At 41.1% G+C, this 17,505-nt stretch overlaps 1 protein-coding gene across 2 annotated transcripts in view; it reads right to left on the reverse strand.

Moving 5' to 3' along the window:
• TRPC4AP (transient receptor potential cation channel subfamily C member 4 associated protein) overlaps positions 1–17,505 on the reverse strand; it is a gene marked incomplete at its 5' end in the record, with an annotated part of 71,613 nt that overhangs the window by 13,708 nt on the left and 40,400 nt on the right. The window contains 2 exons of one of the 2 annotated variants that reach the window (XM_079720091.1): positions 615–757; positions 9,458–9,690. In XM_079720091.1, the coding sequence (XP_079576217.1) occupies positions 615–757; positions 9,458–9,690 (376 nt within the window). Of the gene's footprint in view, positions 1–614; positions 782–9,457; positions 9,691–17,505 lie in introns of both variants that reach the window. The other variant, XM_079720090.1, reaches the window with a different exon arrangement.

Here is a 17,505-nt window from a genome sequence, read left to right on the forward strand (position 1 = left end):
AGAAAGGTGCTCAAGGACTGCTGAGCTCCCAGCTCCCCCTTCCCTCAGCCCACCCCTCCCCCCAGGCCTCATTTCACCCCTAGGAGAATGCGTAGGGAGCGCGCGAGTGGGCCGCTTATGTACCTTGAGGAGTGCCGCATACTTCTAGAGCCCTCCCCCTTCCCCCTGCTCCTCCCTCCTGGAACTGCTTCAAGGTTCAAGGAACCTCAGCATGGCTGGACCCCCCCCGCAGTTGCCTAGTTTTCATAACTTGACACAGTTCCGACCCACCACCCCAAGCCCCCATCAGACTGGCAACTCCTCCAGTGCATCTACAGGGCAGACACCCACCCTTTACTCTGCACATTAACAAGGTCAGATAACGTGGCTAAGCCGCCCACTCCTGCCCGGGGCACCAATGCTCTGTCTAGAAATGATGCCCACAGCAAGGTACAGTGGAAAGACTATGAGCCCCGGAATCCGACCGGTTTCCTGATGTGTAAAACAGGGATAAGGGAGCCAACCCCTCGCTTTGCTGGCCAGAGACAGAGGCATTGTGAGGGGCGGCCTAACAGGTGCCTGGGAAGAGTCTGCCCGCGGCTCCTCCTGCTCTGAGACGTGGCGGAAGGGCCCACCTGGTTTCGCTGGCGCCCCATCAGCAACACGCAGAGGACATAGAGCACCTCCAGTTTGTACATGATCTCATGCATGATCTTCATTGACTGAGGCAGCTGGGTCCTAGGTGAAGTGTGAGGCAGGCCATTTTCCTCCGAAGCCCCTGGAGGAGGGAGCACAATGGAGGCTGAGACAGCCACCAGGAGAGACGGTTCAATCACTGCTCATGAGGAAACATGTTTCTGCCCCTCAAACCTGCTCTGAACAGACCTGAGGTAACGGAGCCATCAGACTGGGCCCTGAGTCCGTGCCAGAGACTTTGAAAGCCACAAAACTCTCTCCAGGCCACCGGGTTCAGGGAAGCTTAGAAACTTAGGAACATGGACTCTGCAATTGTATCCCATCAGCTTTTAACACCCAGCAAAAATCCTGTGACACAGCCAACCCAGTAACCTGATCCATGCCCTGCCCCCAAATCCCTTCTCCTGCCACCACCAGACCCACCCACCGCGCCCACCCCGAGAAACTGCCCAGACAGATGTCCAGCAGCAAACTGTGTCAAATTCTCTTCAGGTCACAAAGGACTCTGAGTACTTGGTCCCTCTGCTTAGATGCCACAAGGGGGCACTGCTGAAGGACTAAAATGGATGCTTTTTGAAGATTTTTTTCCCTCCTGTTTTTCAAACAGCCATGGAAAGTTTCCTAAGGCAGACGAGGCATCACAATCGATACCAGTGATATAGATGAACATATTATCTACCAGCAGGTTTTCATTTTACCCAATTTCATTATTAGCGACAACAGCAAAAGCTACCTAATATTCATGGACACAATATGTGTCAGGCATTGGGTTTTGGGCTTTAGGTAAACCATCTCATTTCCTCTACTACCCAGTTAACAAAGAAGTCTCAGTGGGTCACGCAGGCCGCACTGGAGGGTACTCTCGGGAATGGGGCAGGGCAAAGGGATGAAGACTGAGGGCGGGCTGTGGAAGGACAACTTGCTGGCTGTGTGACCCTGGGCAAGTCACCTCCTCGGCAGGCTTTCAAGTGCTCTGTAAACGGGAAGAAAAGTAGTGCTGCAGCGGTCGGCTCGAGTTCCTGTGAGGAGTGAAGGAGGACACAAGAAAGCCCAGCACCTGATTCTTGGGAAGCCTCACTCTTAGGTCCCTATTATTTTAAAAGGTCAGAGTCAGGAGACCTTAGGATTTACTTCCCCTTAGTTTTCCTCATCTTTAAGGTGAAAGGATGAATCAGTAACTACTAAGGTCCTTTTAAATTCCTATTGGAACTGTTGCCCTAGAGGCCTTTTGAAAAGGCCAGAAAGTCTATGTGGTACAGAGCAGTGGTCATGAGATATATTCGGGTGAGGTGCATGCAGTTATGATTTCTGTACGGTGATATCATGACCTAAAAACCTAACTTACTCCACCCTACAGACTCAGAACTATTTTTTCCAGCCATGTTACATCACTAATATAAAAGCTGAAAGACGACCAGCTGCTGAACGAAGCAGGACAGAGAGGCAGTGCAGCACAGGGGTTAAGGACTCGGAGCCAGACTGCTGGGTGGCTTTGGGGAAGTCTGTTGATGTGTCTATGCTTCAGTATCCATCCTCATCTGTAAGACAGAAATAATGGCAACAGTACCTATCTCTTACCAACATTGCAAAGATTAAATGATTTAATATGTTGAAAGTGCTTAAAAAATGCAGGGCACATGTACCCAACATACAAGTATGTGTTAAACAGAAGTAGAAAACGAACTCTTGAGTATTTGCTAATGCTTGCTCGCTATATGTTTTCTTCCTTTTAATCTGCAAGCTCTTAATGACAATGAAAGTGACAGCCAGCAAAGACTAAGAAAAATTTACTGGAAAAAATCTAATTGAGAAAATTCTATCTATTCACATATCTTTTCTTGCATGTTGGGAGGAAAACCATAATTACTCAATTTACGTCTTGGGACTCCTTGGCCCCACTCCCAGAACAGTTTAAGAGTCAACTGATTTGTAAAGAGAATCTGAAGAGCTATCACGCAGACTCGCACCTCTGCTGCACACCTGCCATGTAGCCTCCAGCGCCTCAGCGTCCTCATCACCTAGCTTGGGGGTCTGGGGGGGACTGTGGGAGAGGACGTCTGTGGAAGAAGCAGGGGCGGCGGATGGCGCATGAGCCCTCCTCAGTAATGAACGTCTGTGGAGAAAGAGAGATGCAGGCAGCCTGGACTCTGCCGAGTCACTGCCAACTTTTGGTGCCTGGTTTGCAAAGGCCTGACAAGAAACTCTCTGGGATAACTATTTTCACGAATCACAGTCCTGAAAGCAATGGCCAGAGCTTAGTAACGAAGTGATTCCCAAGGATGAGGATGGAAAAACTAGTTTAAGAGGCCTGTGCTTCCCTCCAAATCTCTTCAGCTCCACAATACTGATTAAAGTGGGTACCACCCTCCATATATCTGTACTGTACCCTGGGGCACACTCACTTTAAAAAAAAAAAAAAAAAAGGCTCTGAGCTATGATTCACATGCCATACAATTCACCCCTTTCAAACGTACAATTTACTGGCCCCTTTAATATATTCACAGAATTGTGCAGCCATCTCCACAATCAATATTAGAGCATTTTTATCACCCCTAAAAGAAATCCTGTTCGCATTAGCAGTCACTCCCCATTTCCGCCAAGCTCCTACAGCCCCAGGCATCTACTAGACTACTTTCTGTCTCTATGGAACTGCCTATTCAGGACATTTTATATAAATAGAATCATACAACTTGTGTTTTTTTGTTTCTAGCACAATGTTTTCAAGGTTGATTCAGGTTGCACTATGTAACAGTATTTCATTTTTTTAAACTACTGTATAATATTCTATTACATACAATATACCACATTGTTATCCATTCATCGGTTGATGGACATTTGAGTTGTTTCCATATTTTGGCTATAGTAAATATGCTCTTATGAACATTCGCGTCTAAGTTTTTGTGTAAACATATGTTTTCATTTCTCTTGGGTATATACCTACAAGTGGGATTTCTAGGTCATACAGAAACTATGTTTAACCTTTTGAGTACCTGATAGACTGTTTTCCACAGTGGCTGCACCATTTTGCATGCCCACCAACAGGGAATGAGGGTTCTGATTTCTCCATCTCCTTGCTGACACCTGTTATCTGTCTCTCTTTTTTTAAAATTAATTAATTAATGAATCTTTCACTGCATTGGGTCTTTGTTGCTGCACGCGGGTTTTCTCTAGTTGAGGCGAGCAGGGCTACTCTTCATTGCGGTGTGCGGACTTATTGCAGTGGCCTCTCTTGTTGAGGGGCACGGGCTCTAGGCACGCGGGCTACAGTAGTTGCGGTGCGTGGGCTCCGTAGTTGTGGCTTGCGGGCTCTACAGCGCAGGCTCAGTAGTTGTGGTGCACAGGCTTAGTTGCTCTGCGGCATGTGGGATCTTCCCGGGCCAGGGCTCAAACCGTTTTCCCCTACATTGGCAGGCAGATTCTTAACCACTGCGCCACCAGGGAAGCCCCATGTTACCTGTCTTTTTGATGATAATCATCCTAGTGGGTGTGGAGTGGTATCTGATTGTGGGTTGGATTTGCATTTCCCTGATGGCTAATGATGCTGAGCATGTTTTCATGTGCTTGCTGGCTATTCTTATATCTATACTTGTAAGACACATTAGTCTGTAATTTCCTTGTGATGTCTTTTTTTCTTTTGGTCTCGTTTTGATATCAGGGTAATATGGCTTCACAGAATGAGTTAAGCGAAGTTCCTTCCTCTTCTATTTTATGGAAGAGTCTGTGATGTACTGGTGTTACTTCTTTAAGTGGTTGGTAGAATTAACCAGTGAAGCCTTTTGGGCCAGGGCTTGTCTTTGGGGTAGTTTTTCATCACTAATGCAATCTCTTGTTATAGGTCTGTTCAGATTTTCTATTTCTTCTTGAGTCAGTTGCAGGAGTTTGTATCTTCCTTATAATTCTTCCATTTCATCTAGTTTATCTAATTTATTGGCATACAGTTGTTTATAGTATTCTCTTAAGAGTCCTTTTAAAAAATCTTTGTAAGGTTGGTTATAATATACCCTCTTTCATTCCTGATTTTGAACTTGTCCCTTTTTTGCTCGGTCAGTGTAGCTAAAGGTTTGTCAATTTTGTTGACCTTTTCAAAGCACCAACTTTTAGTTTTGTGGATTTTCTCTATTGTTTTTCTATTCTCTATTTCATTAATTTCCTATCCAATCCTATTATTTCTTCGGTTTGCTTTGGGAATATAGTTTGCTCTTCTTTTTTCAATGATTTAAGGCGGAAAGTTAGGTTATTTTTTGAGCTCTTTTTAAACGTAGGCATTTACAACTATAAATTTATAAGCATCCTTTAGCTGCATTCCATAAGTTTGGTATGTTGTGCTTTCATTTTCATTCATCTCAAAATATCTTCTAGTTTCCTTTGTGATTTTATCTTTGAACCATCAGTTATTTACAAGTGTATTGCTTAATTTCCATACATTTATGAGTTTCCCAAATTTCTTTCTGCTATTAATTTCTAGTATCTCTCCCTTGCGATTGGAGTACATACTTTGTACAATTTTAATCCTTTTAACTTTCCTGAGTTGTTCTTTTTTTTTTTTAAGGCTTAGCATATGGTCCATCCTGGAGAACATTCCATGTGTACTTGAGAAGAATATGTTCTCTATAGTTGTTGGGTGGAGTGTCCTATATATATATCAGTTTAGTCTAGTTGGCTTACAGTGTGGCTCAAGTCTTGTATTTCCTTGCTGATCTTCTATATAGTTGTCCACTATTGAAAACGGGTTATTAAAGTCTCCAGCTATTATGTTGAACTGCCTATTTCTCTCTTTGAATCTGTTAGTTTTGCTTCATTTACTTATTTTTGGCTCTGTTGTTAGATACATGCTGTTATATCTTGATAGATTCACCTTTTTATATTATTATAAAATCTATTTTTAAAATCTCTGATAACATTTTTGTTTTAAAGTCACTCTTAGTACAGCCACTACAGTTTTCTTATGGTTGGCCTTTGCATGATACTGTCATTTACTTTCAACCTGTTTCTACCTTTGAATAGAAAGTGTGTATCCTGTAGGCTGTATATAATTGGATCTTCTTTAAAAATCCAACATGACAATCTGTGTTTTGAATGAATTATTTAATCCATTCACATTTAATGTTATTACTGACAAAGTTGGATTTACTTCTGCCTTTTACTTTTTGTCTTCTATATAGCTCACTTTTTTGAATTCCTCTAGTTTTCCTTTAACACTTTTGCATTAAGTAAATATTTTCTAGTATAACACTGTAATTCCTTTAATGACTTTCTCACTATATTTCTAAAGTTACTTTCTTAGCAGTTGCTACAAGGCTTGCCTGCCATATACATCTTAACTTGACAGACTCTTTTTCAGATATAAATTAACTTAATTCCAGGGCTCCCAGAGCTCCCTCTTCCCCCTTTTTGTGCTATTATTATGCATACTACATCTACATGTGCTAAAAGCCAAACAATATACTGTACAATACACTGTATACATTGTTACACAATACACTGTTATAATTATTACTTTAAAAAATTTTATGTCCATTAAAGCAGCTGAGAAAAGAAAGGAGACAAGTAAATATTTACAGAGTCTGCTATAGTAACCCTCTTATTTACCATTTTGATTTTCTTCACTGATTCCTGTCAATTCGAGTTACCACCTTGTCCAATTTCCTTACTCCAATACAACTTTGGGTCCACCCACTTTCTTTGACCTGTTATTGTCAAATATATTACATTTCTATATGTTATAGGTTCAACAATGTAACTATAAACACATAGTTTTATACAACTGCTTTTGAAATTGGTTAAGGAGAAGAAAGATGCACATATATTGTCTTTTATTATTATACAATTACCTTCACTGATGCTCCGTTTTTTTGCTGTGTGAATTTGAATTACTGGCTGAGATAAATTGCTTTCGGCCAGTACTTCTCCTAAGGCAGGTCTGCTAGTAGTGAATTCCCTAAGTTATTGTTTATCTAGGAAGTTATTTGTTTCACCTTCATTTTTGAAAGAAGGTTTTATTGGATGTAATTCTTGGCTGAGTTTTTTCCCAGCACTTTGAATACGTCATCCCACTCCCTTCTGGCCTCTGTCATTTCTGATGAGAAGTAAGCTGATAATCTTACTGGGATACTCTTGAACATGTTGAGTCATTTTTCCCTTGTTACTTTCCAGATTTTCTCTGTCAGCATTTTCATTATGATGTGAATGGGTGTAAATCTTTTGAGTTTATTCTACTTGCAGTTCTTTGAACTTCTCAGATGTGTACATTAATCATATTTGGGAAGTTTTTAGCTATTATTTCTATTTTTTTCTGTTCCTTTCTCTCTCTCAGTGAACTTTTCATTCCAGTTATTGTATTTTTCATCTCTGGAACTTCCATTTGGCTTTTTATATCTCTTATCTCACTATTAATATTCTCTATTTGATGACACATTGTCATCACTGCTTCTTTGAGGATAGTTTCCTTTAGTTCTTTGACCGTATTTATAATGGCTGCTGTGAGGTCTTTGTTAATTCTGGTATGTGGGCTCTCTCACAGGCAATTTCTGTTGCCTGCTTTCTCCTATGTCTGGGTCACACTTTCCTGTTTCTTTGCATGTCTTGATTTTTGTTAAAAACTGGACATTTTAAGTAAATACTGTAGCAACTCTTGATACTCTTCCCTCTTTCTTCTTTCAGGGCTTGTGGTTGTTTTCTTGTTTATTTGTTTTAATGCCCTGGCTAGCCTATTTCAGTAAAGTCTATTTCTCTGAGGACTGATGAGGCCACTTGGCAGAGAGCGCAGCCTTGGGCATGTGTCCCTGGATAACAGTGTTTTAGCAGGGTTCTCTTTGTCTGGCTCTTTCCTTGGTATCTCTGTTAAACTTTCTGCCTCATCTAGTATGAAACTCAGTTGTCAGGCTCCACTAACTGCTGGCTGAATGCTCTACTGTTTTTGACAATGCCTTGAGGCATAAATTGCTCCAAAGTCTGATTCAATTAAATTCAGGCAGGGGTAGTTTTTGAGACTGAGGTTTGTTTTGACCTCAGCTTTAAGTTCTTCTTAGCCACCTCTTTCCTTGGTTCTCTCTGGTGAACTAGCTGGCATATGGTTTGGCTTTTTGTTCTCAATTAAAAAGAGCTCCTTTTATTTTCTTACCACCAAAATCTACACTGTTTCTGAGAATGACCTTGAGCTCAAACTTCCCAACATTCTGTTCTTACCTATTACCTCTCCCCCTGGCAAAATCTCAGTGCTATTACTCTGAGCAGGATAGGTAGCCTCTATAGCTTCCTCAGCTTGCCTCTCCCTACATGGTGGAACCTCTGTCCTACAAGAGAGCTGGGGCAAGGGCAATAAGGGCCATAGAATTCTTGGCCTACTGGGCCTGGGTAGAGCTTCTGTACTATGAGTACAGTATGGAGGTGGGTGGAGGGAAGGAGCCCCTGGCATTATGCTAAATCAAATAAGTCAGAGAAAGACAAATACTGTATGATATCATTTATGTAGAATCTAAAAAAGCTCAGAGAGTTAGAGTGGTGGTTACTAGTGGTGGGGTGGGGGGGGGGAAATGGGGAGTTATTGGTCAAAGAACACAAACTTCCAGTTTTAAGATTAACAAATTCTGGGTATCCAGTGTATAGGATGGTGATTATAGCCAATAATACTATATCATATAATTGAATGTTGCTAAGAGAACAGATCTTAAATATTCTCACCAGAAAAAAAGAAATGGTAATTATGTGATGGGATAGAGGTGTTAGCTATTGCTACAGTGGTAATCATTCTACAATATATAAATGTATAAAATCAACATATTGTACAATTCAAACTTACACAATATTATATGTTGATTATATCTCAAGAAAGTTGAGAAAAGGGATTGGGGGGGGAGGGGAGGGGAGGGAGAAAGAAAGGAGCCCCTGCCCTCTTGGCTATATTCATCAAGAATTTAGCGTCTTCCACTCGGAGCTGGAAGGGATGAGAAAAGCTGGTAGCCTGCCCCTTCCAGTGAGATTCTGTATTCCTTGTTTGGAAGCTGAGGGAGCCCTGTCTTTTAGGCCACACCTGTCCAGAGTGGAACCTGCATCAAGCAGAAATTCTAGTGTCATAGGCTCTCAATGTTCTCACTAAATTTTAGTAGATTTTCTAGAAGAAATGTTTCCCCACTTGTTGTACAGTCTGAGAACAACTTCCACAGACTTTATGTGGATGTTTGTTGTTGCTGCTGTTGTATACAGGCTTTGTTTAGTTTCACTGACCAAGCAGATCCACGGAGCTCCACACACTGCCATCCGAGGAACGAAACTCCTCCCTTCACTTTTATCTGCATGATTCCAGTGGGAATTCCTGGGTTTGTACAATTTGATCCCAGAGTCAAATGCTTTGGGTTGAGCACCTCACCCAAAACAGGCCAGAGTAGTTCACCAAGGAGCTGGAGCTGAGACTAGGAGTGCACACATTTACTAGGCAGCCTACTTGTCAGAATGGAGGAAAGATAAGACTAAAGAAACGTGTAGAAAGAAGTGGAAACAGAGAAAGAACCCTCTGGGTTCCTAGAAATGCTCCGGTAATGTTTCCAGTTGATTCCTTGGGTTCTGCAACAAAGCCCCTGTCCCTGAAATCAGGTCTGCTTTAAGGGAGCTCAAAGAGGTTCTGTCACTGGCTACCAAAAGTCTTAACAATCATGATTCAGGACTGCCCTGAGGGAAATTCTACTTTGAGCAAATTTCAACTTATTCTGCTTGGAAAAGAGGTCAAGAATGGCTCTAGGAACCCACAGGAACGCTCCCCACCTCTCAGGAGACCCATCCCGAGTACCTTGATTGTGCTCAGATTCCTCATTAGCCACTCGCATCAGGGCATCTAGCACCAAAGCATTGTCTAGCCAGGTGTACCACTCCTCCAACTCCTGAAGGAAGCTGGCTGTGCCCGTTGACTCTGACACCTTTCGAGTTGCCAGCTTGCAAAGCCGCTCGACAAAGCCAGGGATGCTGAGAAGGGCCGCTGTCGAGCAAAGAACAAAAGAGGAAATGTCAAAACAGAGACCAGCTCTAAAGCACTCAACGAACAACCGGCTTCTCACCTTAATCTGACGGCAGTTAGTCAGAGCTTCCCTTTAAAATGAAATGCCAACCCAAGGCAAAATAGTAATAAAGTTATAAAAACAAATTCAATTTTAGCAGGTGCAGGGAAACAGACTCATATCTACTGGTGGGAATATAAACTGGAATAACCTTTACGCCATAAACCTGTGTGTCTCTGAGCTAGGAGTTTCTGGGGATTTACCATAAAGAAATAACTAATTATATATACATAGATATCTGTATAGAGAGGTTCATTGGTGTGGTTTCTATAACAGCAAAAAGGTAGAGATAACTATGTGTTCATTAATAGCATACTGATTAAATGATACGTCCATGCAGTGGAATACAACACACAGACACTAAGACCAATGACACACACATCTTTATACAGCAACTCCAGAAAGATGTTTGAGTTTACTTGTTAAGGAAGTAAATTATTATTATTATTTTGGTGATTTTTATAAAAATTATTTATTTATTTATTTTTTGGCTGCATTGGGTCTTCGTTGCTGTGCGTGGGCTCTCTCTAGTTGTGGTGAGCAGGGGCTACTTTTCGTTGCTGTGCATGGGCTCTCTCTAGTTGTGGTGAGCAGGGACTACTTTTCCTTGCAGTGTGCGGGCTTCTCAATGCGGTGGCTTCTCTTGTTGTAGCTGTGGAGCATGGGCTCTAGGTGCGCGGGTTTCATTCAGCAGCTGTGGCACGCGGGCTCAGCAGTTGTGGCTCGCGGGCTCTAGAGCGCAGGCTCAGTAGTTGTGGCGCACGGGCTTAGCTGCTCCGCGGCATGTGGGATCTTCCCAGACTAGGGATCGAAAGTGTGCCTCCTGCACTGGCAGGCGGATTCTTAACCACTGTGCCACCAGGGAAGCCCCAAGGAAGTAAATTATTAAACAGTATTGGCTTAAGCCCATTTTCTTTAAAATTTTTAAAGTTTTCTTCTTTAAAATATGCACATAATATACATATACACAGATAAAGAATGGAAGGATATATACTGTGGAAGGTATTTACTGTGGCTGTTCCTGAGTAGGAGAGGATATAAATGCTTCTTTTAAAACTACTTAACTATGGCTTGATTTTCCTATAACACACACATATTAGCAGTAAGAAAAAAGATAAGCCTTTTCTTTTTTTTTTTTAAGGTAAAGAAAGAAACTGAATAATTAATTACCCAGCTCCTATTTGCACCAGTCCCATTTTACTGACAATGATGAGTAGGACAGAAATTCTGGTCAGCATAAAGAACATAATAAACTTTGAAGGCAGGGAATACAGGTTCAAATCTTGGCTCCAAAATTTAACCTTCTTTAAAATAAAGCTAACGCCTGTACGTATTTGCTTGTGTATGCACTAAATCTTCTTAAGGATAGAAAACAGTGGTTTGCCAAAGGCAAAGAGAATAACGCCACTGGGAATACAGTGAGAGGGGTACTCTTCAGTGAACAACTTTTTGAATTTGTAAATTTTCTGAATCATGTATCATCTAATCAAAAACTAATAAATAACTAGATATTTCAAAATATCAAGATATTAATTTGGGAGTGTACAATATGGTTTAAAGAGTAATTATCTTATAGAAACACTGAAATATATGCAAGTGAAATCTTACAATGTCTGGGATATGCTTCAAAATAATCCAAAGTGAGGACGGTAGGAGTAAATGAGGGTAGAGATAAAGACAGGCCATCAGGGGCTTCCCTGGTGGCGCAGTGGTTGAGAGTCCGCCTGCCAATGCAGGGGACACTGGTTCGTGCCCCGGTCCGGAAAGATCCCACATGCTGCGGAGCGGCTAGGCCCATGAGCCATGGCCGCTGAGCCTGCGCGTCCAGAGCCTGTGCTCCGCAACGGGAGAGGCCACAACAGTGAGAGGTCCGCGTACCGCAAAAAAAAAAAAAAAAGACAGGCCATCAGTTGATAACTGTTGAAGGCAGGTAATAGGTAAATGGGGATCATTACACTGTCATATATATGTCTCTGCTTTTATATGTGTGAAGTTTCCCATAATAAAAAATTTTAAAGTAAACCTTAAAAGAATACATTAAAGAAAATTCTTTAAAAATAAAATAAATAAAAACAAAGTAGTCAGGAGGATTACATGAAGTCATATGAATTTAGTCCCAGCACAGAGCTTGGCAAATCATCTTAGCCCCCTTTCCATTCTCTATAAATTAGCGAGTGACTATAAAATAATGTGTAACTGCATTAATAAAAAAAGGTGAATTAAACTACACTGAGGGGGCTTCCCTGGTGGTGCAGTAGTTGAGAGTCCGCCTGCCGATGCAGGGGACACTGGTTCGTGCCCCGGTCTGGGAAGATCCCACATGCCACGGAGCGGCTAGGCCCGTGAGCCATGGCCGCTGAGCCTGCGCGTCCGGAGCCTGTGCTCCGCAACAGGAGAGGTCACAACAGTGAGAGGCCCGCGTACCGCAAAAAAAAAAAAAAAAAAAAACCTACACTGAGGGACTTCCCTGGTGGTCCAGTGGTTGGGACTTTGCCTTCCAATGCAGGGGCTGTGGGTTCAATCCCTGGTCGGGGAGTTGGGATCCCACATGCCTCATGGCCAAAAAACCAAAACATAATACAGAAGCAATATTGTAACAAGTTCAATAAAGACTTTTAAAATGGCCCAAGTCAAAACAATCTTAAAGGGCTTCCCTGGTGGCGCAGTGGTTGAAAGTCCGCCTGCCGATGCAGGGGACGTGGGTTCGTGCCCCGGTCTGGGAGGATCCCACATGCTGCGGAGCGGCTGGGCCCGTGAGCCATGGCCGCTGGGCCTGCGCGTCTGGAGCCTGTGCTCCGAAACGGGAGAGGCCACAACAGTGAGAGGCCCGCGTACCACAAAAAAAAAAAAAAAAAAAAAAAAACAATCTTAAAAAAAGAAAACCAACTACATTGAAATTAACTTTTCCTCAAAAAGTTAATATAGAATTACCATATAACCTAGCAATTTCATCCTAAGTTCACACCCAAAAGAAGTGAAAACAGGTGCTCAAACAAATACCTGTGTATGCATGTGTTCAGAGCAGCACTATTCACAACAGTGAAAAGGTGGAAATAACCCAAATGTCCATCAATGTTTCACAAATTGGTATGTACACACAAAGAATATTATTCAGCCATAAAAAAGAATGAAATACTGACATGCAACAGCACTGATGAACCTCAAAAACATCACAATAAGTGAAAGGTATGATATGCGATACAAAAGATCACATTTTAAAAATTTCATTTATATGAAATACCCAGAATAGATAAATCCACCAACAGAAAGCAGATGGTTGCCAGGGGTTGGGGGTAATGGAGAATAACTGCTGAATGTGTACAGGGTTTCCTTTTGGGGTGATGAAAATGTTTTGGAACTAGATGGTGGCTGCACAAATTGTACATGTACTATAAACCACTGAATTAAATGGTTAATTTTTTTATGTGACTTTCACCTCAATTTAAAATATATATATATACTGAGATAGATTTTTTTTTGAGATACCATTTTTTTCCTTATCAAGTTTGACAAATATCAAGAAGTTGAAAAAGGCCCTGTACTGGGAAGGGTATACAGGGTGGAAAGATGAACTAGTAATTTCTACGGAAGGTAAATCTGTTAATATCTATCAAAGTTTAAAAGGCAAATATCCAGCACATTAAACTCCATACATAAGGCTGTTATTTGTAGGAAAAAAGACTTGAGGTAAACCAAATTTCCATCAACAGGGGACTGGTTAAATAAGTTATGCTACGCCCATATACTAGAATACTATCCAGTTGTAAAAAGGAATCAGATAATTCTGTATGTACTGGAATGGATGCTTTGCAAGACAAAGTTAAGTGAAAAGAGCCAGGGGCAGAATGGTGCTCATTTTACCTCACCATCAGTACAAACAGAAAGGAGCCTGTCTTCTCTTCTTCCCTCCTCCACCCCCGTAACTGGTCACGTACAGAGTATCCCTGGAGGGACAAATGAGAAACTGGTAATAGGTCACCACTGGGATGGGAACAAACTTTCTACCGTACACCTGCTGTTCCCCTGTAGTTTGTGAATTTAAAACAAACAAACAAAAACTATAATTTTTCCCCCAAAAATAAATTAAATAAATGAAGAGTTTGGATTTCTAAAAATTTCTAATATTGAAAAATTTCAAAAAGATGGATTTTTAGTCACACCTCGTTTCTCCAGGTAAATAGCTCCAGTTTCTCTAACTGTTCCTCACAGGGCAGTTCCTAAGACCTAGTCTTCACACCCTGCACACTGAACACAGACCTTCAGATGTAACCTACCCAGTATTCAGGGTTCTGAGACTGACTTCCACCCCAGAGATTCCTGAGCTTTTGTTAGTCACTCATCTCTTGAAAAGCTGATGAAAGTTTTGGATTCTCTCCCCAGGAAAAATCACTGGCTCATTATATTCACCAACTTATACACAACCTCAGGGGACTGGCACCCCAGCATCGTATGGTCTTTGTACTTCTCACAACTTTATCAGTAGCTACCACATGCACTGCTGGTTAACGTTAAACAGGTTGACAGCTAAAACACCCACAACTTCCAATAATTTCTGCAAAAGCAGACCTCTTCTCTTCTCTTATTTGTTAAAACATTAGTACTTCCCAAACACTCCTGTAAATTTTCCTGTTGCAGTTTAGGCTCTGCTTTCCAGCTCTCTGAGATGATTCTGAATTAGCTCATATGCTGTGTAAATCAGCTTGGTGTCACCTATAAACTGATAATTACCAGGCCTGTGGCTTCATCTACATCTGACTAACATTTTGAGTGATTTTTTCCCCTGAAGATGGATCCATTTGTTCTTATCTGAATCAACAGAAGAGATGACTGGTACTTTCTGAGAAGCCTAAGAAGTTCTCTAACATTTTTATTATCTAAGCTCCAGGAAGATAGCGTAAGACATCATTTTGCTGGCCAAGAAAACTATTTCAGAGCTTCAGTTTATTAAAAACAAAACAAAAACTTTTCGGCAACATCCTACACACTTCAGCTTTCCATACTAAACTGGATTGAATTGTGTCCCCCCTGAAATTCATATGTTGAAGCCTTAATCCACAATATGACTATATCTGGAGACAGAGCCTTTAGGGCGGTAATTAAATGAGTTCGTAAGACTGGGGCCCTAATCTGATAGGAATTGGTGTCCTTACATAAGAGGAAGAGACACCAGAGCTCTCTTTGTGCATGTACAGCGAAAAGGCCACATGAGGACACAGTGAGAAGGTGGCCATCCGCAAGCCAGGAAGACAGGCCTCACAAAAAACCACTGCTGATGGCTCTTTAATCTTGGACCTCTAGCCTCCAAAACTGTGAGAAACTAATTTCTGCTGTTTAAGCCACCCAGTCTGTGCTATCCTGTTATGACAGCCAAAGCTGACTATTACACATACCTCTATTTCCTTAATAAACTAAAAATAGAGCAATCCCACTCCTGGGCATATATCCAGAGAAAACCATAATTTGAAAAGACACATGCACCCCAATGTTCATTGCAGCACTATTTACAACAGCCAGGACATGGAAGCAACTTAAATGTCTATCAATGGATGGATGGATAAAGGAGATGTGGTACATATATACAATGGAGTATTACTCAGCCACACAAAAGAATGAAATAATGCCATTTGCAGTGACATGGATGGACCTAGAGATTGTCATACCGAGTGAAGTAAGTCAGACAGTGAAAGACAAATATCATATGATATCGCTTACATGTGGAATCTAAAAAAATGGTACAAGTGAACTTATTTACAAAACAGAAATAGAGTCACAGATGTAGAAAATAAACTTATGGTTACCAAAGGGATGGGGGGGAGGGATAAATTGGGAGCTTTGGATTGACATATACACACTAGTATATATAAAATAGATAACTAATAAGAACCTACTGTATAGCACAGGGAGCTCTACTCAATACTCTGTAATGACCTTTATGGGAAAAGAATCAAAAAAAAAAGTGGATATATGTATAACTGATTCACTTTGCTGTACAGCAGAAACTAACACAACACTGTAAATCAACTATACTCCAATAAAAATTAATTAAAGGAATAAAAAAATAAAGGTATTCAGTACTGGAGTTCAATTAAAGATAGACAACACTAAGGACTAAGATCTTTCTCATCCACTTGTAATTTAATTATGTTCACCTTGGCCTTCCTAGGGCATTTGACTGGAGAAAAATGTGTGTGAGGTGGGGGGACAAGGAGATAGGAATTATGGTCAGAGAGTCAGGAAGGACTAGACCCTGTACAACAACATGTGCTAAAATACAACATTTAATAAAGCTTTATCCCAAAAGCTATAAGCTGACATCACATGTAGATAATCTCATGGGTTAGCCACACAGGTATGAAAGTGAACCCTGACATTTTATAAAGCCTTCCTTTTTCAATCCCCCAAATCAATGAAAACTAGGCTTGGGGTTAACCCTCAGTTAATTAAAAACCCAACTGACTAGAATACCTCATTCCCCAAGGATGATGGGTAATGGTGGTTTTACTTGTCAGCTTACAAACAGGTCCATGAAGGTAACTGATATCAACAGGATAAAACTAACCTGCCAGAATAGATTCCTTAAATGGGAAACTAAAAGATGAAAGTTACTTAGTACCTCAGGACACACAGGTATCCATTACTGAAACTGTATGACCCTCAGTTTCCCAAGCTGTGCAATGGGGATGCTAATCTCTATTTCACAGCGTTGCTTGGAGGATTAAACAAAATCACTCCTAGGTAAAGCAGTTAGCTCAATGTTTGCCACACACAGGAGCTTAACAAACGTTAGCTTTTGTCAGTGTAGGTGTATGCATGTGCTTAAACTAGGCTTGAGGTATAATTTAGTTATAATAAAATTCATGTTTTTAAGAATGTATATTTTATGATTTAGTAAAATGAGAACTCCCCCAAAGTCACAAGAAAGGAGGATGGGGGTAAAAACCCTACAAGAACCTTCTGGAAAGGATTCACCATTCTAGATACCATAAAGGACATTCATGATTCATGGGAAGAGGTCAAAGTATCAACATTAACAGGAATTTGGATGAAGTTCATTCCAACCCTCATGGATGACTTTGAGGGGTTCAAGACTTCAGTGGAGGAAGTAACTGCAGATGTGGTAGAAACAGGAAGAGAAACAGAATTAGAAGTGGAGCTTGAAGATGAGACTGAATTGATTCAATCTTATGATAAAACTTTAACAGATGAAGAGTATGGATGAACGAAGAAAGGGCTTCTTGAGATAGAATCTACTCCTGGCAAAGATGCTGGGAAGACTGTTGATGCAATCAACAGTCAAGGGGGAGGGGCGGTGGGAGAGGGATGGTTCGGGAGTTGGGGATTAGCAGTTGCAAACTATTATATATGGAATGGATAAACAACAAGGTCTTACTGTATAGCACAGGGAACTATATTCAATATCCTGTGATAAATCATAATGGAAAAGGCTATAAAAAAGAATGTATACATATATATAACTGAATCACTTTGCTGGAAAGCAGAAACTAACACAACATTGTAAATCAACTATACTTCAATAAAAAAAGATTGTTGAAATGACAAAGGATTTAGAATATTATATAAACTTAGTTGATAAAACAGCAGCAGGGTTTGAGAAGACTGACTCTAATTTTGAAGGAAGTTCTACTGCGGGTAAAATGCTATCAAACAGCATTGCCTGCTACAGAGAAACCGTTCATGAAAGCAGGAGTCAATGAATGTGGCAGACTTCACTGTTGTCTTATTTTAAGACAATGCCACAGCCACCCAAGCTTCAGCAACCACC

Source organism: Hyperoodon ampullatus, assembly GCF_949752795.1.
Source record: "Hyperoodon ampullatus genome assembly, chromosome: 14".
NCBI classification, from domain to species: Eukaryota; Metazoa; Chordata; class Mammalia; order Artiodactyla; family Ziphiidae; genus Hyperoodon; species Hyperoodon ampullatus.